The sequence below is a fragment of the Nycticebus coucang genome, chromosome X (genome assembly GCF_027406575.1).
Source record: "Nycticebus coucang isolate mNycCou1 chromosome X, mNycCou1.pri, whole genome shotgun sequence".
Classification (NCBI taxonomy): Eukaryota; Metazoa; Chordata; class Mammalia; order Primates; family Lorisidae; genus Nycticebus; species Nycticebus coucang.
Genome location: NC_069804.1, coordinates 16888419 through 16915228, shown reverse-complemented (window position 1 = coordinate 16915228; position 26810 = coordinate 16888419). Strand labels below are relative to the sequence as shown.

The 26810-nt window shown below is 37.8% G+C and overlaps 1 protein-coding gene across 1 annotated transcript in view; it reads left to right on the top strand.

The window, feature by feature from the left end:
* The window catches only part of SCML2 (Scm polycomb group protein like 2), an 84009-nt gene that overhangs the window by 38173 nt on the left and 19026 nt on the right, over positions 1-26810 (top strand). The window contains exons 6-9 of the mRNA XM_053579784.1: positions 10695-10909; positions 13865-13988; positions 23443-23646; positions 24696-24875. Of these exons, the coding sequence (XP_053435759.1) occupies positions 10695-10909; positions 13865-13988; positions 23443-23646; positions 24696-24875 (723 nt within the window). The remainder of the gene's footprint in view (positions 1-10694; positions 10910-13864; positions 13989-23442; positions 23647-24695; positions 24876-26810) is intronic.

Below are 26810 nucleotides of genomic sequence, written 5' to 3'. Positions count from 1 at the left end.
GTATCTTAGACAAGTCTTTAAGTGATGATACAAGAAGCATTGATGACCTGTGTGAGGCAGGATTGAGGTGTGTGTGGCAGGTGTCTGACTAGTACAGAGGATGCCCTGCTGCTATGAGTGGAGTAGACACTGTGTGTTTCTGACAGCCAACTACTTGGATAATAGAAATACCTTTGTTATGTTCTGCTGAATCAGCTTCTGTGAGCGATTTCTGTCTATGGTACTGAGGCGACACTGCAGCAGTCGATCTACTCTGTAATTCTGAAATTCCTGGAGACTGAACTGCAGATTATTGTGCTTTATTTGTAAGGATTTTAAAGGTCACTGCTGGCTATGCAGTTATTTTTAGTAGATTTGTATATACTGGTCTAAAAATCAATATCTAAATAGAATATGATAGTGCTTATGTTGAATAACCATCTTCTTTAGAGATATCTAAATATTGAAAATGGTTCTATTATTCAAAGAAGTATTTAAGTTGTTGGGGGCATTTTGTATTTTTAATGGAAAAATTTGTATTATAGAACATTTAAAAAATAAATATAAGTGATAAGAGGAAAATCTAAATTTTTTTTATATTCCTGCCATCTGATGATACTGCTAACATTTTAATTAATAAGCCTTAGGATATTTTAATTAATTTTTTTTAATATTTCAGATTATAAGGATACATACAGTTAGGTTACATTGCTTGCATTTGTTAGGTAAAGTTCAAGTTGCAGTTGAGCCCTTCACCCAGGAGGCATGCCATCTAAATTAAAATATTTTTAATTAAAAGTATGTCATGAAACACCTGAGAACATCCTTAAAAGAATATGTTGTGTTCTGTTACAGGTACATGGAATTGTATTGGTTTGGTCCCATTTACTTAGACATTCTTACTTTGTTATTCTTAGTAATTAATAGACTTAAAATGTTATCTGATTGTAAATATTCAAATTAGAGAAATCTGACAGGAAAATTTAAAGAGTCAAGAAAGACAATCTAAAGGTACTCCTCTAATATTTGGTGCACTTTTTTTTCCCTAATGGTATATTTAGCCAAGAGAATTGAAAAACTCAATAAAATTCAAAGTAATTACTTGGTGGTATAATTAAAAAACCTTTATTATACATCAGAGCTGAGGAAAAAAAACTGAAGCATCTAAATACTAGATTATTAAGGGCATGTTGGGATTTATTTTCAGTATTACTTTAAATTGTTTTCTTTGTGGTTTACATATAAGTTACTCAAATTTGAACCTGAAAAAAATTTAACCAAATCATTTAATTCTATATTTTAAGTTTTTACACATGAAAGAAGATGTTTTGATTAAAATACCGTTTCTTTTCATTATTTTCCTCATCAATTAAAAATAGTACCCAGTTGAAGCAAAGAGAATGGACTTTTGGATTAGACAGTCCTGAATTTGAATCCCACTTCTACTACTTCTAGACTGGATGTATGTTACTGGGTTGGATAGTTACTGAACTTTCTGAGCCTCTACTCTATTCATATCTAAAATGGGGATTATAATACTTTGCTTTACAAATCTTATAAAAACAAATTTTAATAACATGTAGTCTCTGGCACAATTAAGATGTGTACATTTTTCTTCCTTTTTTTATTTGTGTTTTAATGAGATGAAATTCATATAACATAAAAATAACCATTTTAAAATGAACAATTCAAAGGCATTTAGTACATTAACTATGCTGTGCAACCACAACCTCTATCTAATTCCAAAAAATTTTTATCACCCTGAAAGGAAATCCTGTATCCATTAAGCAGTTGTTAACTATTCCTTTCTCCTCCTCATCCTTGTTAACCACCAATGTATATTCTGTCTCTGTGGATTTATCTGGATAGTTCGTGTAAAGGGAATCATCTAGTATGTGACCTTTTGTGTCTGGCTTCTTTTACTTAGCGTAGTGTCTTCAAGGTTCATCTGTGCTATAGTGTGTATCAGTACTTCATTTTTTTTATGGGTCAATAATATTCCACTGTGTATATAGCTCACAGTTTGCTTATCCATTTATCCATTGATGGACATTTGGACTCCTTCCACCTTTTGGCTACTGTGAGTAGTGCTGGTGTGAACATGTGTATAAATATACTTATTTGAATACCTGTTTTCAGTTCTTTGGGGTATATACCTCAGAGTGTAATTAGTGGGTCATATGGTAATTCTATATTTAACTTTTTGAGGAACTGCCAAACTGTTTCTCACAGCAGCTATACCACTTTACATTCCCATGAGCAATATATAAGGGTTCTGATTTTTTCACGTCCTTGCTAGAAGTTTTTTATCTTTCCATGACAGCCATCCTGATGAGTGTGAAGTGGTACCTAACTGTGGACTTGATCTGTAGTTCTTCCTTTTTGCATGGAATATATTCTAGAAACTGATTTCTGAATTGGTTGATTAGTATTTGGAGCATATTTTTACCAAGAAAACTATGATCAAGCCATAGCAGTCTATTTAATGCCTTTCTCTCTTCCCCCATCTTCCCTTCACTCCCTACTCTCTCCTCTGTTCTCTTTCTCATCTCTTCCCACCACCCTTTCCCCTTTCTCTAATATAAAATAAACTTACACTTTTGTATCCTAGAAAAGTAGTTGATTCAATACATAAACTTCACGAAATGTTTATATAAGAATATAAGATCAGAAACAAAACTTTGATATTAAATAGTTATTAGTTCAGTAAACATGTATTGGATGCACTCTGTGTGGTGGGCCCTAGAGCAGGTGTTAGAGATATAACAGTGGTAGGACATATAGTAGTGTGTGTGTGTGTGTGTGTGTGTGTATAGTAGTATAGGACATGTAGTATTTTAGTTATTGGCAAGGGAGGGAAGACCTTTCTTGAGAGAAGGATCAGTCTCTACAAAGGCAGAGAGAATCAGAATGTTTGGGAGCCTGAAACAGATGATTATGGCTGACTCTATAATGATAGTTGGGGAATAGATGAGGCTGTGGAGATATGCAGAGGGCAGATAGTAGAGAGAGACTTGGACAGTAGGCCAGGGAGTTCAGATTTTAGCAGATGAGTGATGTGGCATCACTGAAAGTTTTTAAGTGCAAAAGTGATATGCAATTTGTATTTTAGAAAGATCATGGTTACATACTACAAAGTATGGCTTGGAAAGGGCAACCAGGACTGGCAATTAAGAGGCTATCATCGTAGCTTATGTGAGAGATCACGAGGTCCCAAATCAAGTTGATGGGCACAAAGAACACATCTGGGAAATAATTGGGGAGGTTTCCCCAATCTCTAATCCACTGATAGAAGAGGACAAGGAATACTCTCAGGGCTTGGGAAGGCAGGGTGAGAATTCAAACAGGAATGGCAGGAATGGTGATGGTGGTAGTACTACTGGTGTACCACAGGCAGCATTTAAACAGTTTGCCCCAAACCTCATAAGTATTGTGCGAGAAAGTGGATTTGAACCTAATTAATCTGGAACCAATGTTCCTGCACTAGATAGTGAAAAGCAGGGTAAGGAATATTATAAAGAGCAATTGGTCCCAGAGCCCTGTGTCCATCCTGTCTATGCCCGGTTTCTTTTGAGAAAATCCTTAGTCTTCCATCTGGCTTTTGACTTCCAAATGCCTGGGGTGCTAAATACCAGGAACATGTTTCCTTGTTTCAGTTTCTGCTAGTAATAACTACTCCCTTGTAGTTTCCTTCAAGAGTTTTTCTCAGCCTTGAGGTATTCTAAAGGGATTTTTTATTGCTGAAAATAAGGAAATAACCATGCATTTAAAACACTCCTACTAAGTGTATAGAAAGGTAAAGTCACTCTTACGTGACAATAACAGTCCTTGGGTATTCGAAAGACTGTTTTTAGGGAAAAGAAGACTTATGCTGTTATGAAAATTTACTGCATTTTGCTGTGTTCAGTGCATACTTTTTTGCCCAAATTTTTGAGGGACAATACAGATATGTATTAATATATATTTATTACCAGTACATAAAATTTCTTGCACCATAATATCTTAAAAAATAAATGCTAATTTTTTTTATGGTACAAAAACCAAGTACCTAAATATAAATAAACAAAAATTTGAATTAAAAAATGAAAAGTTTTTTTTATTCCTAAAAGTTTGGGCCAAAAATGTGGGTACACATTACACATGTGAGAGCTTGTTATACATGGCAAAATATGGTAATTCTGGAAACAAGGTTGGGCTTCTGGGATGGGATGGGTGGCTCCTCTGATACAGGTAAGAGAGGAAAGAAGAAATGCAGCAGTGCCTGAAGACACTAGTCAAGTAAACAAGGGCTATTGCATGGGATGGCAGCAGGAATGAATGAAGGAAACTCAGAAATTTACACCTGACCTACCTCCCCTTTGCTGTTATTGTTCCCCAATGACTGATCAGTTTGTGGCAACCTGGGTACTGTGGGATAGGGAGCAAAGTTCCAAGCAGAGGTATTGGGCAGTACAGCTGAGTTTATATGAACATCAGGCTTCCTTTAAGTGAAAAGGGTAAAAATTCTTAACCTAATAAGGAAAGAAAAATAATTGTATGCTGAAGTTGCTAAGATCTCATCAAAGAATAAATCTTCCCTCTGTGTAATTGCGAAGAAGGAAAAAGAAATTCGTGCCTAGTGTAAATAGGGTTCAATAACTAACTGCACTTTCAGCCATCCACTGAGGGTCTTGGAATGTATCACCTATGGATGAAGGGGGCTACTGTACTTGTTAATGTTTTTTTCTTTATAATTATGCTTCCACATCTGGATTTTTTTTTTAAAGACCAAAAAACAAGACTTCTTTCAGAGAGTGGGTATTGGTTATATATTGAAACAGTACATAGGAGTCACAGGGTTATCCTTTAGACATTCATTCTTTTTCTTTTAAACACAATGCTACCTGACTTAGGGGAGTGAATTTGATGGTAGCCCTTTTTTTGTTAGTGACTAGAAAGCAGAATGGGATATTGGAGAAAACATGGATTTACTCTTAACCAAGTGGGTGCTCTTGGCTAAGTTGCCTAACATCGTAGAACTTAAATTGCTTCATGAATAAGGTTGGGAAACAATACCTACCTCATAGGATGTTTGGAAGGATTGTGTGCAGTAATGGGTATTAAAGTGCCTAGCATGTAATGGGTAGCCAGTAAATACTGGCATCTGATCCTTTCTTTCTTCAGTTCCCCCTGTGCTGGGCTTCAAGGGCTCCTCTTGGTTTTATTCCTTACTTTCTAGGTTGTTTCCTAATATTTCTTTTCATTTCCACAATTTGTTAATTCTTATTTCTTGGGACATTTTTCTTACCTGAATATTTTCTGTTCTGTCTGAAGAAGCAGATAAAATTTGCATTAGGTATTTATGTAAAATTTTTATTAAAGATGAGTAGCATATCCTTCTCTATATTTTACATAACTTTTCAAAAAGTTTTTACTTGAATACACAGTTACAGTGCTACATACAGTTTTAACCTTATCACCTAAATCCATTTTCTATTTCAAATAGTTTAATTAATATTAATGGAGTTTTAGCATGGCGTGTACATGTTACATGATTGCTCTTTGGAGTTTAATTTTGATATGTAACATGAGGATGGACAATTAAGTTCATGAAGTCATCCTAAAAAAAATACTACATACCTCATTGGTGAATATCACCTTGGTCACCTTTGAAGTATTCCCCTTGGGAAGCTATGTACCAACACCAGCACCTGGTCTACCCTTCAAATGAATTTTGGAACTATTTTTCTGGAATAGCCATCAGAGCTGTTATTGTGTGTGGTCCGACAATTAAGTTCACAAACCCATTCTAGAAAAAGTTAAATTACTTATTTTATATGGAATATACTAGTTTAGGAGGTATAGCATTGACTTGGAGGCTGAAAATATCTTTCATTTATTCAGTGAATATTTTTTTGAAGATCTATACTCCTAGGTCCTGTCTTAAACCAACCTGGCACAAGAATTTGAATCCAGATCTAGAGCCCAATCTATTGCTCTTCTTCATAGTATTTAGAGTAGGGGACTAGAACTGCAGAGATCGATAGATTGGTCAAGAGAATGAAGATTAATTTGGATTTGATAACTAGGCCATTAGTTACCTTGGAATAGAATTTCTTTAAAATATGTTTTAGACTGTATATGGAACCAGCACATTGTACCTCATGATTTCATTATTGTACACAGCTATGATTTAATAAAAAAATAAAATAAAACACATTTTGGGGGAGCTGGGCACAGTGGCTCAGTCCTATAATCCTAGCACTCTGGGAGGCCAAGGTGGGTAGATCGCCTGAGCTCAGGAGTTTGAGATCAGCTTGAGCAAGAGAAAGACCCCATCTCTACTAAAAAAAGAAAAAATAGCCGGACATTGTGGCCAACACCTATAGTCCCAGCTACTTGGGAGGCTGAGGCAGAAGGATCACTTGAGCCCATGAGTTTGAGGTTGCTGTGAGCTATATATGCCACTGCACTGTACCCAGGGCGATGGAGTGAGACATTTTCTCAAAAAAAAAAAAAAAATTAAGAGGCTCAGCGCCCGTAGCATAGTGGTTACGGTGCTGGCCACATATGCTGAAGTTAGCAGGTTCAAACTCCACCCGGGCCAGCTAACCAACAATGACAACTGCAACAAAAAATAGCCGGGTTTGTGGTGGGCACCTGTAGTCCCAGCTTCTTGGGAGGCTGAGGCAAGAGAATTGCTTGAGCCCAAGAGTTTGAGGTTGCCGTGAGTTGTAACACCATGGCAGTCTACCGAGGGCAATGTAATAAGACTCTGTCTCAAAAATAAATATTAAGAAAGAAGAATCTGTTGGGGGGAAGAAAAGCTTATTACAGGGGCTAAGGAACAGAGTCATAAAGTATCAAGGATAAGCGATTCTTCTTGGTATTTTGGTAGTAGGAGGAGGGAATTCACTCAAAGGCTTAAAATATACCAGAAACAGTGAGGTAATTTCAAAATAAGAGATATGTGAAGGTGGTAAGACAGAGCTAGGAGTTGGGGATCAAGTGATTAAATATGTTGAAGAAAGGAGAGATAATTGAAACCACAATATCCCATAGGAACCAAAGAAGGTAGATGTTAAGGCATAAATAAAAGAGAATTAGACTTAGAAAAGTAGAGAGAAAACTTTATGACACAACAGAAAAAAAGATGAGAATGATTGAAAATAAAATTATTTCAAGATGAAGAAATGGGATTGTTAAGGCCACTCCCAAAAGATAGCAATTTATCTTATCATAAAGTGGAAGTCATTTGCTGAATGAAATAGAGACAGGAGATGGAAACTTAAATAAGGAAAAGTGTTCTGCCATGGAAACATGCTTGGAAAACAGCGTGAATTGCAGCAGTGACTTGAAGTTAGCATGGATTTTATAGTGACCAATAGTATCCTCATGTTCTAAAGAAGGAGTTAGCAAAAGATAGCCTGAGGCCCACATCCAACCCATGTAGTCTGTAGCCTGTGAGTTAAGAGTGGCTTTTATATTCTTTTTTATTTTTTTAACCTTTTTTTTTTTTTGTAGAGACAGAGTCTCACATTAGGGCCCTCGGTAGAGTGCCATGGCCTCACACAGCTCACGGCAACCTCCAACTCCTGGGCTTAAGCGATTCTCTTGCCTTAGCCTCCCAAGTAGCTGGGACTACAGGCGCCTGCCACAACGCCCGGCTATTTTTTGGTTGCAGTTTGGCCGGGGCCGGGTTTGAACCCGCCACCCTCGGTATATGGGGCCAGCGCCTTACTGACTGAGCCACAGGCACCGCCCGGCTTTTATATTCTTAATTGCTTGTAAGAAACAAGCAAACAAAGAATGTGTGATAGAGACTTTATGTGGCCTTCAAGGCCTGAAATGGTGCTGTATTGAAAAGGAAGAGAAAGCAGATAATGGTATGATTCAGGGGTGGGAACTGACATGCTAGACATGATCAAAGTTCAAGGAGTGATAAAAGAAGGGGATACTAGTTAGAGGTTAGTTGGCAGAGTTGAACTGTTGGGTGCAGGTTGAATAGGGAATAAAGCAAAGCCAGAAGAAAGCTGTTGGATTGGATGAAAATAGAATGGGCTTGTGGCTAGATGTCATGAGAATGTAAAGTGTGGTCAGTTGGTTTGAAGGAAAGATGACAGGTCGGGAAGTTGGAGGTAGAGAAAGGGGACATGATTGGTTGTTTTGGAGATAGAAGAGTTCTAGAAATTGCTACATATTACCATTTCGGGGAATAGCTGAAATCTCCATTGGTAAGGTCAGGATGAATGAAGCTCAATAGCATGATGATCATATTCCTTAAGATGATAACAGGGAAAGTGTGTAAGAAGAAATAATGTGAGTTAGGTTATTAGAATTCCTGAAAAAAGTAGAAGTGAGCCTGGAATATAAGGCAGATGATGGTAGTTAGGTAAGAAGAGGCTGATGTAAGTGAACTGTTTATAAATGAGGGGGAAAGTAATTGTGGCAGTGAGGTGGTCCTGTTCGCCATAGCTTGTGAGGGTAGGCTATGCCTTCCTCCTGGTTTGGTAAGTCGTAGAAGGTAGGTAATGAAGATGTGCTATTCTCTGTCATAGGTCAGATTAATACATATGTGGTCTTTTGAGTATGGGAGGAGCAAAGCAGTAGATTGGTTTTAGGTTGTAAAATGAAACCCTCAAAAATACACGTAATTGATTTTTACATAGATGTATAAATGTTTCACTTACACAGTTTTTTCTCTAAAGAACTTTTATTTGGCATTAGTACTTAAGTTTTTATTAAGTACTATGCAAATTATTTTTTATAATAATGAGATTATTAGGGAATTAATACTAAAAATAATCTCTTTTTACCTAACTCTGAACACAGACAGCAATAACTTGGCCAGAGATCTAAAAAAAATAGATCTGCCATTCAATCCTGTAATTCCTCTGCTGGGCATATACCCAGAAGACCAAAAATCACAACATAACAAAGATATTTGCACCAGAATGTTTATTGCAGCCCAATTCATAATAGCTAAGTCATGGAAAAAGCCCAAGTGCCCATCGATCCACGAATGGATTAATAAATTGTGGTATATGTATACCATGGAATACTATGCAGCCTTAAAGAAAGATGGAGACTTTACCTCTTTCATGTTTACATGGATGGAGCTGGAACATATTCTTCTTAGTAAAGTATCCCAAGAATGGAAGAAAAAATACCCAATGTACACAGCCCTACTATGAAACTAATTTGGGACTCTCACATGAAAGCTATAACCCAGCTACAACTTAACAATAGGGGGAAGTGGGAAGGGGGGGTGGGTAGAGGGAGGGGGATCGGTGGGATCACACCTGTGGTGCATCTTACAGGGGTATTTGCGAAACTTGGTAAATGTAGAATGTAAATGTTTTGGCACAGTAACTGAGATAACGCCAGAAAGGCTATGTTAACCACTGTGATAAAAATGTGTCAAATGGTTTATGAAGCGAGTGTATGATGCCCCATGATCATATCAATGTATACAGTTATGATTTAATAAAAAAAAATATAAAGACTGTTTGGATTTGGGTTGCAGGGTAACTAGTGGCTACAAATCACTTGGGCATGATAGTGGACTTTCCATGACTACATTAATGTAGAATCTATATTGTTGTATATGAAATTTTATTATTTGACATATAGGCTGCGTGTGGTGGCTCATGCCTGTAATCCTAGCACTGTGGGAGGCTTAATACAAATTGAGGCAGGAGGATCACTTGAGCTCAAGAGTTTGAGACCAGCAAGAGCAAGACCCCATCTCTACTAAAAATAGAAAAATTTAGCTGGGTGTTGAGGCAGGCACTTGTGGTCCCAGCTACTAAGGAGGCTGAGGCAGGATGGGTTGAACCCAGGAGTTTGAGGTTGCTGTGAATTACGATGATGCCACAGCACTCTAGCCTGGGTGAGAGAGTGAGACTCGGGCTCAAAAAAATTTTTGACATATATATGGGAATATACTATATTTTAGCCATTTAAATATATAATTTTAATTTGTCAATTATACTTCAGTAAAGCTGGAAAAAAATTAAGAGCAAGGGAAGTCACTGCCTTTTCAAAGATGAAGCAGGATCCCTAGGCAGTTGCTTTGCTATGTTTTTCTGTATTGATGTACAAGATGATCCCTGTATATGGATGGCATCATTGGGTAGTATTTTGCAAAGATAAGACTTAATTCTGTGCTAAGTACTAAAAATTCAGGGAGCAGCTGAAAGATAAATCGCTAGAAATTTTTACTGAGCTCAAAGTTACTGGTTTCTTTTATAAAAGCTTCTTTATTTTTTTCTGGAGAATTAACTATTTCATAATAATATAAAATCTTAAAATACCTAAAACTTCATTTTAAATAATACTTTATTTTAAGTGGTTTGTAATGAATAACCTTTGGGAATGGTTTTAAAGGTAAAGTAAAATTTATTTTACTTCTTGGTTCGGCACCTGTAGCTCAGTGGCTAGGGCGCCAGCCACATACACCGGAGCTGGCGGGTTCCAACCCAGCCCAGGCCTGCAAAACGACAATGACAACTACAACCAAAAAATGGCCGGGCATTCTGGCGGTCACCTGTAGTCCCAGCTACTTGGGAGGCTGAGGCTGGAGAATCGCTTGGGCCCAGGAGTTTGAGCTGTGAGCTGTGACACCACAGCACTGTACTGAGGACGACATAGTGAGACTCTACCGAAAAAAAAAAAGAGAGACAATACAACTGTGTCATTTACTTTAATATTTTTTTGTTGTGTTTTGTTCTCAGTTTCTGCTACAAAGAATACAGGAAAAACTCAGTCTTCTTCCAAAGCGACCCAGCGTTCAATGCGGTCTTCATCGAAAACTGCTCTACCATTACCAACACAGCTGCCCAGGAGGTCAGGTCGAATTAAAGCATCTGGAAGTACTTCTGTCACCCAAAAGGGCAGTGCTCTTAAAAATGTCACACCAAGGAAAAAAGGTGTAACCTCAGGGAAAAAGGTTAGTTGTATCACCTACTAATTTATATTGTAGGTCTTTGTAGTGTCTACTATTTATAACATACAATTCAGGAATTTACTAAGTATGATGAGGGCCTTTAGGAATGTACTAAAGAGTACTTAGTCTCTTTAAGGTCTCACAGAGCTATTGAGAAACTGATATTTCTTTGGGTAAATTTAAAACTCTTTGTAGTGTTCTATTTCTGTAAAAGTACTGCATGGGTGATGGTTAATTTAAAACTCAGTATAGTTTAAAAATCAGTATGAAGTGAATTTTACTGTATATAGAGTATACCTCAATAAACTGGAGGAAGGGTAGGAATCAGTTTGATACATTCAGTAATGCTGGAGTCAAATCCTTCCTACCTTTAGCTACCTGAAGATACTGAAGACTGAATGGAAGCAGACAGATTCTGGTGGCAGGGGCAGTATACACTAAGAGAAGGGGTGTTATTATTACAAAATAAGTTTCCATTTTTGTGGTTTTTAGCCTTGGGTCAAGTACACTTTGTGTAGCATATGAGGCAGCAGGGGTATTAGTAGAAAATATTCCAAGGAATATTCAGATAATTTTTAAAAAGACAGGAAAGGAGGATCAGAAGAACACAACACAGAGGAGACAAATAGAAAGCAGAAACAAAGGGGTAGACCCAGACCCAAAAATGCTAATAATTGTGTTAAAAGTTAGTAGAATAAACTCTCCAATTAAAAGATTATCAAAATGGATTTCTAGAAGACCCAAATATATCCTGTTTATAAGAGATGCACTCTAAATTTACAGAGTCTTCTCAGATCTGTTGGGGCTAACTGTATTAAATTTTAGTGGTATACAACATTTTGGTTTTGTTTCAACTATTGTTTGCAGGATGGAACAAAATAATAGCATTTTGATTTAAAAATATTTATATTGATACTGTATTCTTATTTTAAAACATTTAAAATTTATAAAATAAAAATCAGAACCCAGTTAAACTATTTCAAATATATAGTTGTAAACATTGAAAAATATTAGATTATTCTAATATAAATCATATCAGATGAAATGTTTTATTTATTTTACTATCTAGTTCCAGAACATTTTTTTAGGATTAGTATAAGGGCACATATGATTAGATTACATTATTTGTGTTTGTTAGGTAAAGTCCAAGTTGTAGTTGAGCCCTTTGGAGGTGTGCCATATTCCCTTATATTGTGCCCGTTAGATGACAGCTTACCAAACCCTCTCTCTCCTCTTCCTTTCCTGATGCAGTTTTTTACATGAAAAATAAAATTAAAAGTTAGTAAGTGAAATTTAAAATGAAATAATATTTTAAATGCATTTAAAAAATTAACATGCATGTGTATTTTCCAGCCGCTGAAAAAATTCTTTGTGATGAGTTGGCATAATGGTAAAGTTATAACTCCAAACAGTTTCTTCTGACTCCTTTATTTTCTGATTTCAGTTCTAATTTGATCATTTTTAAGAGATCTTTTTGAAAACATTATTTAGTGGTGGGAGAGACAGGTACTATAATCTTACTTGGTAATAAACTGTAATTTTTTGTTTCAAATGCAGCATTTTAGTTCACTTTATCTCTTTAGCTTCATTATTTTACCATGAAAAGATGAAGATTTTCATGCAGTTACTCGATATCCCTGTTTTAGTACTTCTGTATTCATAGTTTGGTTATTCAACATCTTTCAAGTAAAAAATTGTTCTTGCCATAGACTCATTCCTTGCCAGCTGTCATTTTCTACCTTTGCTTAAGGATTCTAGAGGTCTAGAAGTATGTTTTCTAAATAAATGTACCTTTGTTGGAATTTGTTCAATTTCAGATTTTTTTTTTTTTTTTTGGTAGAGACAGAGTCTCACTTTATGGCCTTCCCGTAGAGTGCCGTGGCATCACACAGCTTACAGCAACCTCCAACTCCTGGGCTTAAGCGATTCTCTTGCCTCAGCCTCCCGAGTAGCTGGGACTACAGGCGCCCGCCACAACGCCCAGCTATTTTTTGGTTGCGGTTCAGCCGGGGCCGGGTTTGAACCCGCCACCCTTGGTATATGGGGCCGGCGCCTTACCGACTGAGCCACAGGCGCCGCCCTCAATTTCAGATTTTTTAAATATTGAAAGAGATTATCAACACAATAATTGTATTTCATTACTTAAAAATAGTATTTACTAGAATATTGTGAACTCAAATGACAATCATTAATAAGCAAATAATTTTTAATAATACTGAATATTATCCTAATTTTTACTCCTTTGTTCCAGTCTTTTATTAATAAATGTCCTCTATTATTACCTTTTCTAGGTACAAGAGTTGATATTAGAGAGTCATGTTTGAAGGTAGCTCCTAGAAAATCCCAAGAATTGATATAAAATAAAACATCAGTGATGTCTAATTATGCTCAGGAGACATTTGGTTCTTCTATATAGTAGGCATAATTTCCTATAGACTTATACAAGACACTTGTAATTTTGCCAAAATTGTATGAATATAGAAATGCAGGCTAGACATAGTGAAGACTAAGTGAGCAATTGCTTTTTAAATATAAGCTCTGATTTTTACTTTGGGATTTTTTTTTTTTTTCTGTTAGATTGCTTTGGGTTAGAGATTTACAGACTTTAGCAGTGTGAAAAAAACTTTTCTTAAAGGGAGCACAAAGTAAAACAAGTTTTATGGAGTAAGCTAATTAGGCTAAGGAGTGATTGATTGGAGCAGGAGATAGGGTAGAAAAATCCCATCCTTGTGGTCTCTTTTTCCTACCTAGATAGTTTGTGGGCTCCTGAGCAGCTCAGTTTGGAAAGTATTGTAGTTCATGACACACACAGGAGTTTCCAACCTTGAGGACTTCTGATAACTGATAATTTTGCAAGCCTATATGATGTCTATAATTTTCTGACTTCCTTAACTAAGGATATTTTAATGGTTGGTATATACTTGTGCTTCCCCCCCCCCCCCCTTTTTTTTTAAACAGGAGAAATTTATTCCTGTGATGTGTTCTACATCTGCAACTTCTTTAACTGCTCTGGCCAGAGAGCGTGGCTTTTCATCTGATAGGGATGCTGCTTCTGGGACATCAAAAATAGTGATGTCTACAGGTAAATTAGTATTTTTAAAAGAGTATAAAATTGGTAATCTTTTATTTTGTATTACTTTCAGTGTCTTTGAAATCCTGGAAATAAGAGGAAAAAAGATGATAACAGTAAACATTTCTTTTAGCATTTTTCTTTGTTGCTCAGGGTAGAGTGCCATGGCATCAGCCTAGTTTACAGCAACCTCAAACTCCTGGGTGTTCAGGTGATCACCCTCCTTCAGCCTCCTAATACCTGGGACTACAGGTACCTACCACAATGCCTGGCTAAATTTTTTTACTTTTAGTAGAGATGGGATTTCCCTCTTGCTCAGGCTGATCTGGAATTCCTGAGCTCAATGGATCTTCCCACTTAAGCCTCCCAGAGTGCCAGAATTACGGGTGTGAGCTGCCATGCCTGGCCTTCTTTTAGCATTTTTAATATTAAAGTATTTTGAAATTCTTATTGTTCAATTTGATTTTAAGGAAAAACATTCTGTTTAAATATGAGTCACTTGAAAATTCAATTACCTTTAATGTATTTTATGTATTTAAGTAAGAAAATGTACATCATTGTCAAATCTATTCTTGTTTTCTCTTAATCTTATTTCAAAATTTATTTTTTTATGTTATGTATGTTTTCAAAGCTACCTCAAATCTTGTTTTAATGCTTTTTAAAAAATTTTTTTTTAGACAGTCTCACTATATTGTCCTCGGTAGAATGCCAAGGCGTCACAGCTCACTGCAACCCCAAACTCTTAGGCTTAAGCAATTCTCTTGCCTCAGCCTCCCAAGTAGCTGGGCCACAACACCCAGCTATTTATTTTTGTTGTTGTTGATCAGGGCCGGGCCGGGTTTGAACCCACCAGCCCCAGTGCATGTGGCCAGCACCCCAACCACTGAGCTACAGGCGCCAAGCCTTAATGACTTTTACAAACAATTTTTATTGACAGGTCCTTTCTTGTCAAGGAGCATGGTGACCTTAAATTGTTCTTTGTTATGTGAAGAGTTCAAAATGACACAGGCCCAGACGAATCAATCACTTTTATCACTTGCCCATTCTCTTACTCTTTTCTTTTCTAAAAGCATGTTCTATTGCTTCCTCTTCTAGATCCTTCATTATCTTCCTTAGAATCTTGTAGTCTCTGGAGTTTTTCCCCCCCAAGTTTTTCTTTCCTGACCAAAAAAACTATGTAATTTTTTGACTAGAAGTCATTTTAAATATGATTACTGTAACACACGCCATTTTTTCAGTTCAATCTTTAATTCATTAGCCAGGAGAGACGAGCTAAATGAATGTAACTCAAAGGAGGAAAAAAACACTGAAATCCTTGTGTAGATTCACTTGTGTTTAGTAGAGTTTGTTCATGCCATCTACACCATGGGCTGAGTTTTTAATAGCTGTTTTATTTCTGTGACAGTCCACCCTTCCTCTGGCCATTACCACAAAGTTGAATTATCATTTATTTCAACATAGCAAAATTGAGATTAATAGGTTTGTATTATATTAGACTACGTGTACATGAATTTTTTTCAATAATAGTTAAGTAATGGATTAAGGTAATGTGTTTCTTGATTTAAGGGGACAATATATGTTTGGTAATGATGTACCTTCATATTTTTATAGTGTATATTGATTTGCATTTGTTGATAAAGAAAAATTATTAAAACTCAACATTTGTGTGATTATAGAAGAATTATTTCTATAATCATATGCTTTTATTATGCCATGGAAAAAAAATTTTTTTTTTTTTTTTTTTTGAGACACAGTCTCACTATATCACCCTTGGTAGAGTGCCGTGGCATCAAAGCTCACAGCAACCTCCAATTCTTGGGCTTAAGTGATTCTCTTGCCTCAGCCTCCCAAGTAGCTGGGACTACAGGTGCCCACCACAAGACCTGGCTGTTTTTTGTTGCAGTTGTCATTGTTGGTTAGCTGGCCCCAGCTGGGTTCAAGTCTGCCAGCTCCAGTGTTTGTGGCTGGTGCCATAACCACTGTGCATAGGTGCGGAGCCTTCAAGGAAAAATTTTATATAGAGAAGGGGCATTTTTATTTTCTTTTTTCTTTCTTTTTTTTTTTTTAGTGTTAAATCATAGCTGTGTACATTAGTGCAATCACCTTTACCCATTCTAAGATGCACCATAGATGTGGCCCCACCCATTACCCTCCCTCCACCAAAACCTCCCCCCTCTCTTCCCCTTCCTTGGCCCTTTCCCCATAGTCTTGTGCTATATATAGTTGGGTTACAGTCTTCATGTGAAAGCTATAATTTAGCTTCATAGTAGGGCTGAGTACATTGGATACTTTTTCTTCCATTCCTGAGATACTTTGCTAAGAAGAATATGTTCCAGCTCCATCGATGTAAACACGAAAGAGGTAAAGTCTCCATCTTTCTTTAAGGCTGCATAATATTCCATGGTATACATGTACCACAATTTGCTAGTCCATTCGTGGGTCGATGGGCACTTGGGCTTCTTCCGTGACTTAGCAATTATGAATTGGGCTGCAATAAACATTCTGGTACAGATGTCTTTGTTATATTGTGACTTTTGGTATTCTGGGTATAAACCTAGTAAAGGAATTATAGGATTGAATGGCAGGTCTATTTTTAGGTCTGTAAGTATTCTCCAAACATCCTTCCAGAAGGAACGTATTAGTGGGCATTCCCACCAGCAGTGTAGAAGTGTGCCCTTTCTTCCACATCCACGCCAACATTTCTGGTTTTGGGATTTTGTTATGTGGGCTACTCTTACTGGGTTTAGGTGATCTCTTAGAGTAGTTTTGATTTGCGTTTCTCTGATGATTAAGGATGATGAGCTTTTTTTTATGTGTTTGTAGATCTTGTGTTGGTCTTCTTTAGAGAAGTTTCTCTTTAAGTCCCTTGCCCACCCTGAAATGGGGTCACGTGTTCTTTTCTTGCTAATACATTTGAGTTCTCTGTGGATTCTGGTTATTAGACCTTTATCGGAGGTATAACCTGCAAATATTTTCTCCCATTCTGAGGGCTGTCTGCCTGCTTTACTCACTATGTTCTTGGCTGTGCAGAAGCTTTTTAGTTTGATCAGGTCCCAGTAGTGTATTTTTGACACTGCTTCAATTGCCTGGGGAGTCCTCCTCATAAAATATTCACCCAGGCCGATTCCTTAAAAGTTTTCCCTGCACTTTCTTCAAGTATTTGTATAGTTTCATGTCTTAAGTTTAAATCTTTTATCCAGTGAGAGTCTATCTTAGTTAATGGTGAAAGGTGTGGGTCCAGTTTCAATCTTCTTACAGGTTGCCAGCCAGTTTAGCCAGCACCATTTGTAAAATAGGGAATCTTTTCCCCACTGAATGTTTTTAATTGGCTTGTCAAAGATCAAATAATGGTAAGTAGCTGGATCCATCTCTTGGTTCTCTATTCTGTTCCAGACATCTACTTCTCTGTTTTTGTGCCAGTACCATGCTGTTTTGATCACTATGGATTTATAGTACAGTCTCAGGTCTGATAGCGTGATTCCTCCTGCTTTGTTTTTATTGCTCAGTAATGTTTTGGCTATTCGAGGTTTTTTCTGATTCCATATAAAACGAAGTATTATTTTTTCAAGATCTTTAAAGTATGACAATGGAGCTTTAATAGGAATTGCATTAAAATTATATATTGCTTTGGGCAGTATGGACATTTTAACAATGTTGATTCTTCCCAGAGCCATGAGCATGGTATTTTTTTCCATCTGTTAACATCTTCGGCTATTTCTTTTCTTACAGTTTCATAATTCTCTTTGTAGAGATCTTTCACGTCCTTTGTTAGGTATACTCCCAAATATTTCATCTTCTTTGGCCCTACTGTGAAAGGAATAGCGTCCTTGACTGTTTGTTTGGCTTGGTTATTGTTGGTATATATAAAGGCTACAGATTTATGGGTGTTGATTTTGTAGCCTGAGACATTGCTATATTCCTTGATCACTTCTAAAACTTTTGTAGTAGAATCCCTAGTGTTTTCCAGATATACAACCATATCATCTGCGAAGAGTGAAAGTTTGATCTCTTCTGACCCTATGTGGATACCCTTGATCGCCTTTTCTTCCCTAATTGCAATGGCTAAAACTTCCATTACAATGTTAAAGAGCAATGGAGACAATGGGCAACCTTGCCTGGTTCCTGATCTAAGTGGAAATGATTTCAGTTTAACTCCATTCAATACGATATTGGCTGTGGGTTTGCTGTAGATGGCCTCTATTAGTTTAAGAAGTGCCCCTTTTATACAAATTTTCTTTCTTTTTTTTTTTTTTTTTTTTTTTGGTAGAGACAGAGTCTCACTTTACTGCCCTTGGTAGAGTGCCGTGGCGTCACACGGCTCACAGCAACCTCCAGCTCTTGGGCTTACGCAATTCTCTTGCCTCAGCCTCCCGAGCAGCTGGGACTACAGGCACCCGCCACACGCCTGGCTATTTTTTTGTTTTTGTTGCAGTTTGGCCGGGGCTTGGTTTGAACCTGCCACCTTCCGCATGTGGGGCTGGTGCCCTACTCACTGAGCCACAGGCGCCACCATATACCAATTTTCTTAAGTGCTCTGATCATGGAGGATGCTGGATATTATCAAAAGCTTTTTCTGCATCAATTGAAAGAAAGAATCATATGGTCTTTATTTTTTACTTTGTTTATGTGTTGCATTACATTTATAGATTTACGTATATTGAACCAGCGTTGAGACCCTGGGATAAATCCGACTTGGTCATGGTGTGTAATTTTTTTGATGTGTTGTTGGATTCTGTTTGTTAGGATCTTATTGAGTATTTTAGCATCTATATTCATTAGTGATACTGGTCTATAATTTTCTTGTTGGGTCTTTCCCTGGTTTGGGGATCAAGGTGATGTTTGCTTCGTAGAATGTGCTGGGTAATATTCCTTCTTTTTCTATATTTTGGAAGAGGTTTAGTAGTATAGGTACTAGTTCTTCTTTAAATGTTTGGTAGAATTCTGATGTAAAGCCATCTGGTCCTGGGCTTTTCTTTTTAGGGAGATTTTGTATAGTTGATGCTATTTCAAAACTTGATATAGGCCTGTTCAACATTTCCACTTCGTTCTGGCTAAGTCTTGGTAGGTGGCATGCTTCCAGGTATTGGTCAATTTCTTTCTGATTTTCATATTTGTGAGAGTAGAGTTTCTTGTAGTATTTGTTAAGGAGTTTTTGAATTTCTGAGGGGTCTCTTTGTTATTTCATCATTACCTTTTCTGATTGATGAAATTAGAGATTTTACTCTTTTTTTCCTGGTTAGGTTGGCCAAAGGTTTATCTATTTTATTGATCTTTTCAAAAAACCAGCTTTTGGATTTATTGATCTGTTGTATAATTCTTTTGTTTTCAATTTCATTTAATTCTGCTCTGATTTTGGTTATTTCTTTTCTTCTGCTGCATTTGGGGTTGAAGTGTTCTTCTTTCTCCAGTTGCTTGAGATGTTTAAGTTACTGACTTCCTCTCTTCCCGTTTTCTTGAGGAAGGCTTGCAGTGCTATAAATTTCCCTCTTAGGACTGCCTTTGCAGTATCCCAGAGGTTCTGGTAATTCGTGTCTTGATTGTTGTTTTGTTCCAAAAATATGGTGATTTCCTTCTTAATCTGGTCTATAACCCATGTGTCTTTCAGCATAAGGTTGTTTAGCTTCCATGTTTTTGTATGGGTATGCAGGTTCCTGTTGTTATTTAGTTCAATTTTTATTCTATGATGGTCTGAGAAGATGCAAGGAATAATTTCTATTTTTTTTAATTTGCTGAGGTTAGATTTGTGGCCTAGGATATGGTCGATTTTGGAGTATGTTCCGTGGGCTGATGAGAAGAGTGTGTATTCAGTTTTGTTGGGATGAAATGTTCTGTAGATGTCTGTTAAGTCCAGATGTTGAATGGTTGAGTTTAAATCTAAAATTTCTTTGCTTAGTTTCTTTTTGGAGGATCTATCCAGGACTGCTAAAGGGATGTTAAAATCTCCAACTACTATGGAAGTGGAGGAAATCTAGTTGCTCATATCTGTTAGAGTTTCTCTTATAAATTGAGGTGCGTTGTGGTTGGGTGCATAAATATTAATAATTGAGATCTCATCATATTGAGTATTTAACAAATATGAAGCGTCCATCCTTATCCTTAATTATTTTGGTTGGTTTAAAGCCTATTGCGTCTGCGAACAGGATTGCAATGCCTGCTTTTTTCTGCTTTCCATTTGCCTGGAATATAGATGACCATCCCTTCACCTTGAATCTATATCTGTCTTTTAATGTAAGATGCGATTCTTGGATGCAGCAGATATCTGGCTTGAGTCAGACTGGCCAACCTATGCCTCTTTAGAGGACAATTTAAACCATTCACATTAATTGAGAGTATTGATAAGCCTTTCGAGAGACGGTGGACATTTTTAATCCTTTTGCGACTGTGGAAGTTGGAATTTGATCAAAAATTTTTTGGGTGGGTTTACTTTTGTGGTGGAGAATTACGCTGGTCTTTATGGAGGATAGGTCTAAGAACGTCCTGGAGAGCTGGTTTAGTTGTGGCAAATTTCTTCAACATGTGAATGTTGTTGAAGTATTTAATTTCTCCGTCATAAATGAAGCTCAGTTTAGCTGGGTACAGGATCCTGGGTTGAAAGTTATTTTGTTTTAGGAGATTAAAAGTTGATGACCATCCTCTTCTAGCTTGAAAGGTTTCAGCAGAGAGATCTGCAGTTATTCTGATATTCTTCCCCTTGTAGGTAATGGTTTTCTTTCGTCTGGCAGCTTTCAGAATTTTCTCCTTCATATTAACTTTAGTGAAATTGATTATGATGTGTCTGGGGGATGTCTTATTTGGATTGAGTTGTGCTGGAGTTCTGAAACTGTCTGCTATCTGAATTTCGGAATCTCTTGGCATGTCTGGAAAGTTCTCCTTCATAATCTCATGGAGAAGAGACTCTGTGCCTTGTGAGGCCACTTTGTCACTTTCGGGGATCCCTATAGGACAAATATTGGTTTTCTTCAAATTATCCGAGAGCTCTCTGAGAGAGTGGTCTTTTTGTTCTCCATTTCTCTTCTTCTTTGAGGGTTTGGGAGCATTCGAAAGCTTTGTCTTCAATGTCAGAAATCCTTTCTTCCGCTTGCTCCATTGTGTTACTGAGGGATTCTACTGTGTTTCTCAGATCTTTGTGGGATGCAACTTCTTGTCTCAATGTGTGAAAGTCTTTGGTCATTTGGTCTTTGAATCCGTTGAATTCTTGAGATAACTTTTGGAATTCTAATTCAATCTTATTTGCTATCCAAATCCTGAATTCAATTTCTGACATCTCAGCTATTTGTTTGTGCATGGGGTCTTGTGCTGTTTCTGCCCCATTGATCCTTGGGGGAGTTGATCTACCCTGATTATTCATATTGCCAGAGTTTTTCTGTTGATTTCGCCTCATGATTGTTTTTCACCGTTGCCTCTGGCTGTCCTCAGAGTTGGGGAGGTGTCTCTCCAAGATTAGACCCCAGTGGGATCACTCTATTTTTGCTGGATCTTTGTAGGGAGTGACCCTGTGTAGTTCCTCTGGGGCTGCTCTAGCTAGGGAGTTCTGGTTGTGGAAGCACCTCCGGTTTGTGACACACCCGGATCCAGCAACAGGGCTGGGGGTGGTGCGCACGGTTCTAGGAGTGCCAGGCGCCCAGTGACTTTGGCACAGAGAGCCCAAGGCTCCTGCAGTCTCTGGCCAGGAGAAGAGCTCTGCGCAGAGGCAGGGAGGGCTCCAAAGGGCACGCAGCTATCAGAGTCCCTGTGCAGATGAATGGGCTAGTGTGGAAACTGGGAGGACACAGGAGGGAGGACGCAGGGTTGCGTGGCTCCCGCAGTTCCTGGTCAGGGAATGTGGAGGCCCGGTAGGTGCGGGTCACCTGTCGGGGGTTGCTGCACAGCTCTTATGGAGGTCTGGGCTGCACCAAGCCCAGGAGTTTGAGGTTGCTACCAGCTGTGACGTCACAGCAGTCTACCCAGGGCAATAGCCCAAGGCTCCAGTGTGCCAAAACCGTCTCACTCTGCCCCTAATATTTAAGGCTGTAAGGCTGCTCAGTCAGTAGGTTACTTTGACCCGCCCAGTCCTTGCTCTGAGACCCTGAGGGCGGTGCTTGCTGGGGCAGTTCTTTCACGATGGCTTCCTGCACCCAACTCAGTGGCTCAGTCTGGGGCCCCAGACAGTGCCCAAAGTTCTCCACACTCCTGATCAAGCTCTCCCCAAGGCAGTTCAACTGAGTGCCAAGTCCAAGAACATCGAAACAGTTCACAGGTAAGGCCTTTCCGGTTTGCAGTCTCACTGCTGCTTGTACTTACGGTTGCTGGCGTGATTAGGTCGATCGAACACACGCAACCACTTGCCAGTTTTCCACTGTTTTTGTCCTCCTCTTGGGGTCCAGAAGTCCCTTGCTGGCTCCCTGTATCCTCAAAGTGATGATTATAGGCAGATCCCACCAGTCAGAGATGCCTGGAGTCTTGTCTCCCCAGACTCGCTGTTCCCAGTTGCAGGGAAGCTGTTACTCAGCCGCCATCTTTAATCTCTCCTCCAAGTTTTAAGTGTTAAGACGGCATAGAACCCATCTGTGTGCTCATGCAGAGGAGAGAGAAGCTGAGGTGGGAGAGGGAAGCTGAGGCAGTAAAGGCCTCGGAAAGGTGACAATGGGGAGGTCCCCTGCAGAGACAGGTCTGCAGGAGGTGGGAGGGGAGTGTGGAAGTTTCCTTTTGGTTGCTTCTTTTTTCTCAGGGTTCTTACCTGAGTGGAAAGAAGTTGTGGAGGGTCTGTGCAGTGGTTTTTCCTGGGAGAGTAGGGGCTGATGATGAGGAGCAGGTACTGGGGGCTCAGTGACATGTGTGATACCAGGAGTGACTCCAGCGACAGACCCAGCATCTGAGTAAAGAGGACAGCAGGACATTGCAGGTTGGAGTGGGGCAGAACAGATATTAGAAAAGGAGCCCCATTTTTATTTTCTTAAAATTAATGAAACAAATTTCTCTGTCATTAGAAATTACTGTGACACAGAACTTAAATTACTTGGTTACTTTCAAAAATATAACTGAGGTGTGATATTGGGGATTTAAAAGAAATTCAATCAACATGTATACCAGTATGACCGGTTTTGAAGGCGAAATTCTGGTTCATCTAACTTTGTGCCATTTTATATAATGTGGGAATATGTGAAGAATTGTTTTATGATGATGCTCCTAAAACTTCTATAGTTTTTTTTTTTATATTAAGTGTTGACAAGAATCTAAAAAGTTGACAAGAGTCTAAAAAGTTGAATAAACATTTTGATTGTTTCTTGGCAGGTTTAATATTTTTACATGAATGTGAAAATACACTTACCTATTTTTAGGTAGTAGAAATGATCATCAATTGTAACTATATTTAGGTTCTCTTTGAGTAGAGTGGCTAGTAGGATATACTAATTGATTATGTAGCATTTTCATAAAATTGCTTTTAATCAGTCTCATTATTATGTTTGTATATATATTTTTCCTCAAGTCTGTGTCTATATAAACAAACATGGAAACTGTGGCCCTTTCCTGGATCCAAAGAAAATCCAAGCTCTTCCTGACCACTTTGGCCCAGGCCCAGTGAATGTGGTTCTCCGTCGGACCGTGCAGGCCTGTGTGGATTGTGCCTTTCAGTCTAAGATTGTTTTTGGATTCCTCAAGCCAGATAATCGTGGAGGAGAAGTGATAACCGGTATGCTTATCCCTTATTCAGATTTCAAATTTGAGTTTAGATTTCAAGATGGCTAGGACTTTTATTTTTTTAACCAATCCCATGACAGATTAAGAAGTCTAGGATTTTATAATATGTAGATCATAGTATTTATATTCTGTTAACTATAATATTATAATATTTATTATATAGGCTTATAATAGTTAGATGTTTGTAGACTTTTAACCCTGGTTTGGAAAGTTTACTTTCAAAATAGACCAAACAATGCCAGAATAATATTGTAAATCGAGGTCAAAGGTACAGATATTTTCCTTTTCTTTTTTGTTTCTTTCTTTCTTTCTGTTTTTTTTTTGAGACAGAGTCTCAAGCTATCGCCCTGGGTAAAGTACTGTGGCATCACAGTTCCCAGCAACCTCAAACTCTTAGGCTTAAGCAGTTCTCTTCCCTCAGCCTCCCAAGTAGCTGGGACTACAGGCTCCAGCCAGAACGCCTGGCCTTTTTTTTTTTTTTCTGTTGCAGTTGTCATTGTTTTACCTGGCCTGGGCCAGGTTCCAACCTGCCAGCCTCCGTGTATGTAGCCGGCGCCCTACCCACTGAGCTACGGGCCCACCAGTTTTCCTTGATGTTTTAAGCTCACTAATACCTTAGTTGATAATATATTTTAATGTTTATAGAAAATAGACTGATCTATAAGAAGCTCTAAAAAAAAATGTGACTCAGGAAGTCATAATGAGATAAGATGCAGGTGGATATTTTCTATGATAATGTGATCAGATACCATGACATTTGTATCCATGGAATGTTTAGAATAGAAGCAAGTATTATAAATCAATGAATTTCTGTTGTTTTTGTTAACATCATGAGTATTTTTAAATGAGAATGTTTTTATCAATATAGGCTATTGTGTTTGAATGAGAGGAACCCTTTATAATTTAAGATTATTCCCTTGTGAATTACAAAAACCACAAATTAGATTTATAATACATTTCATAAATTAACGGGAGTTTTTGTTAATGTTGTATTTCTTGTCTCTGTAAGATGACTCTGTTGCCTCTCTTTTCCTTCAATAGCCTCTTTTGATGGGGAAACTCATTCTGTCCAGCTCCCTCCAGTGAATAGTGCATCATTTGCTCTTCGCTTTCTTGAGACCCTCTGCCACAACATGGAGTGTGTTAACCTTTTGAGTAGCAAGCCTTTTAGCTCTTCCAAGCATCGTACTTCTACCCTTGTGGAGCAAGAGATTAAACAAGGTGAGAGAAAATGTAAATTTTTACACTCTACTTCTATTTTACATGAGAATCTTGTGTCCTCCTCGAAGTAAACACTTTAGCCATAATGAACTAACTAGAAATGTATAGTATGTATCAATGGCTGTTTTTGTTCATTGGAAGAGTGGGAAGGTAATTTTTTGTTGTATTCATAATAAATAACATCAGCTGGGCGTTGTGGCAGGTGCCTGTAGTCCCACCTGCTTGGGAGGCTGAGGCAGGAGAATCGCTGAAGCCCAAGAGCTAGAGGTTGCTGTGACATCATGGCACTCTACTGAAGGCAGTAAAGTGAGACTCTTTCTCTACAAAAAATAAATTAATTAATTAAAAATAAATGTGAACGTCAAAGCCAGTGGGTTATGTTTGGCTTCTTTGTGACTAGCTCACAGAGTTACACATTTTCTGTTAGATTAAGATGTGGCTTTAAAGTTATTGACCTTTCTAATCTTAAAAAGTTAGCAAAGCATGTTAAATCCATTGGCTGTGAAGATGAAGATTTTGTTACAGTCATTTAGAGATATGACAAATGAGTGACATACATAAATTTAATGTTTAAGCCATGATTGCCTCTATTCCATAAGAACCCCCAACCTGCTGCCTATGTAAAAGGATAGGCTAGTCCTGTAGAACCAAAAGCAGGTTTCTTGCTTCTGATCGTTGAAGCTAGAAAGCTCTTTGAACTTAAATGTTCTTTTTTTTTTTTTTTTTTTTGGGGAGAGATTTGTCCCTTTTTCATCTGATTCATGAAAGCTAACTGTGTTCCACTTACCATGGCAAGATTATGTGTGGATCTTTTAAGAGTGCCTGAAGTTCTCAGGTATTGTATCCCCATGGTTTTCCAGCCAGGGCATGCTGATTCTAGAAATACAGGATATCATCACAGACTCTCTGTTTAAGTCTAGGTATTCTAATTTGCATTCCACTCAAATGTAAAGCTTGAGTACCATCTCCAGTTTCTTCTTAAGTTCCTTCTCTCTCTCTCTTTTTTTTTCTATTCCGCCACACCTTCCCTGATAGACCTTATCTCCTATACTTAAGTGAGATCTCTTATATTCATCTCTCCATTTTTTTAGTCACTATCTGCTTCAGAACTCTATTAAAGCATTCTTTGTTTTGGTAAAGAAGTCTCCTAACTGGAAACCTCTTTCCAGTTTCTCCCCTCTGGGGTAGCTGCCAAATGAAACTTTTTAAAATAAAGTTATGCTACTGTGACATCTGTGTAAAAGTATACATGAGGAGGCAGTGAAATGGAAAGAGCACAGGTGTTGGAGTTGGTCAGGCTTGGGTTCCAATGCTGACCTTATAATCTATATACTGAAAAGGCATGAAGCCTGATAGGCCTGAATTTTAATCCAAATCCTACTGTTAACTAGCTTTGTGCCCATAGACAAAGTACGGAGACTCTCTCTGAGTTTCAATTTCCTTATCTACAAAGTGAATACCTCTTAAGTCATGAGATTAAAAGTAAGCTGCAAGGCCTGGCATGAAATAGAAGCAATAAAAAAGGTAGCTGCCAGAGCTGAGTGGAAGAGGAAGAGTAAAAGTTCATGTTCTTATATGCTGTTATATCCTTTTTTTCCTTCTTCTTAAACAGGTGAGAGGTCATCAAAAATGGTAGGAAAATTGGAAAATGGGTAGAAGGAGAATGGCCACCTGTGTAGGAAGAGAGTTGTATGTGTATTTGATAGATTTTCTAAGAACATTTAGGGGGGATGAGTTAAGAGAAGTTGAAAAGTATAATTTTCTGATTTATTGCACTGAGTATTAAGAGAGCTAGTGATTTATATAACTCCAGTCTTTGAAAGATTTTTACATAAAATGTGATTCTTTTCAAATTGAACACAGAATGTTTGAATTTTCAGGTTAACCAAATAACTGGAATAGACAACTAGAAAAAATACACTGAGTAATATTATT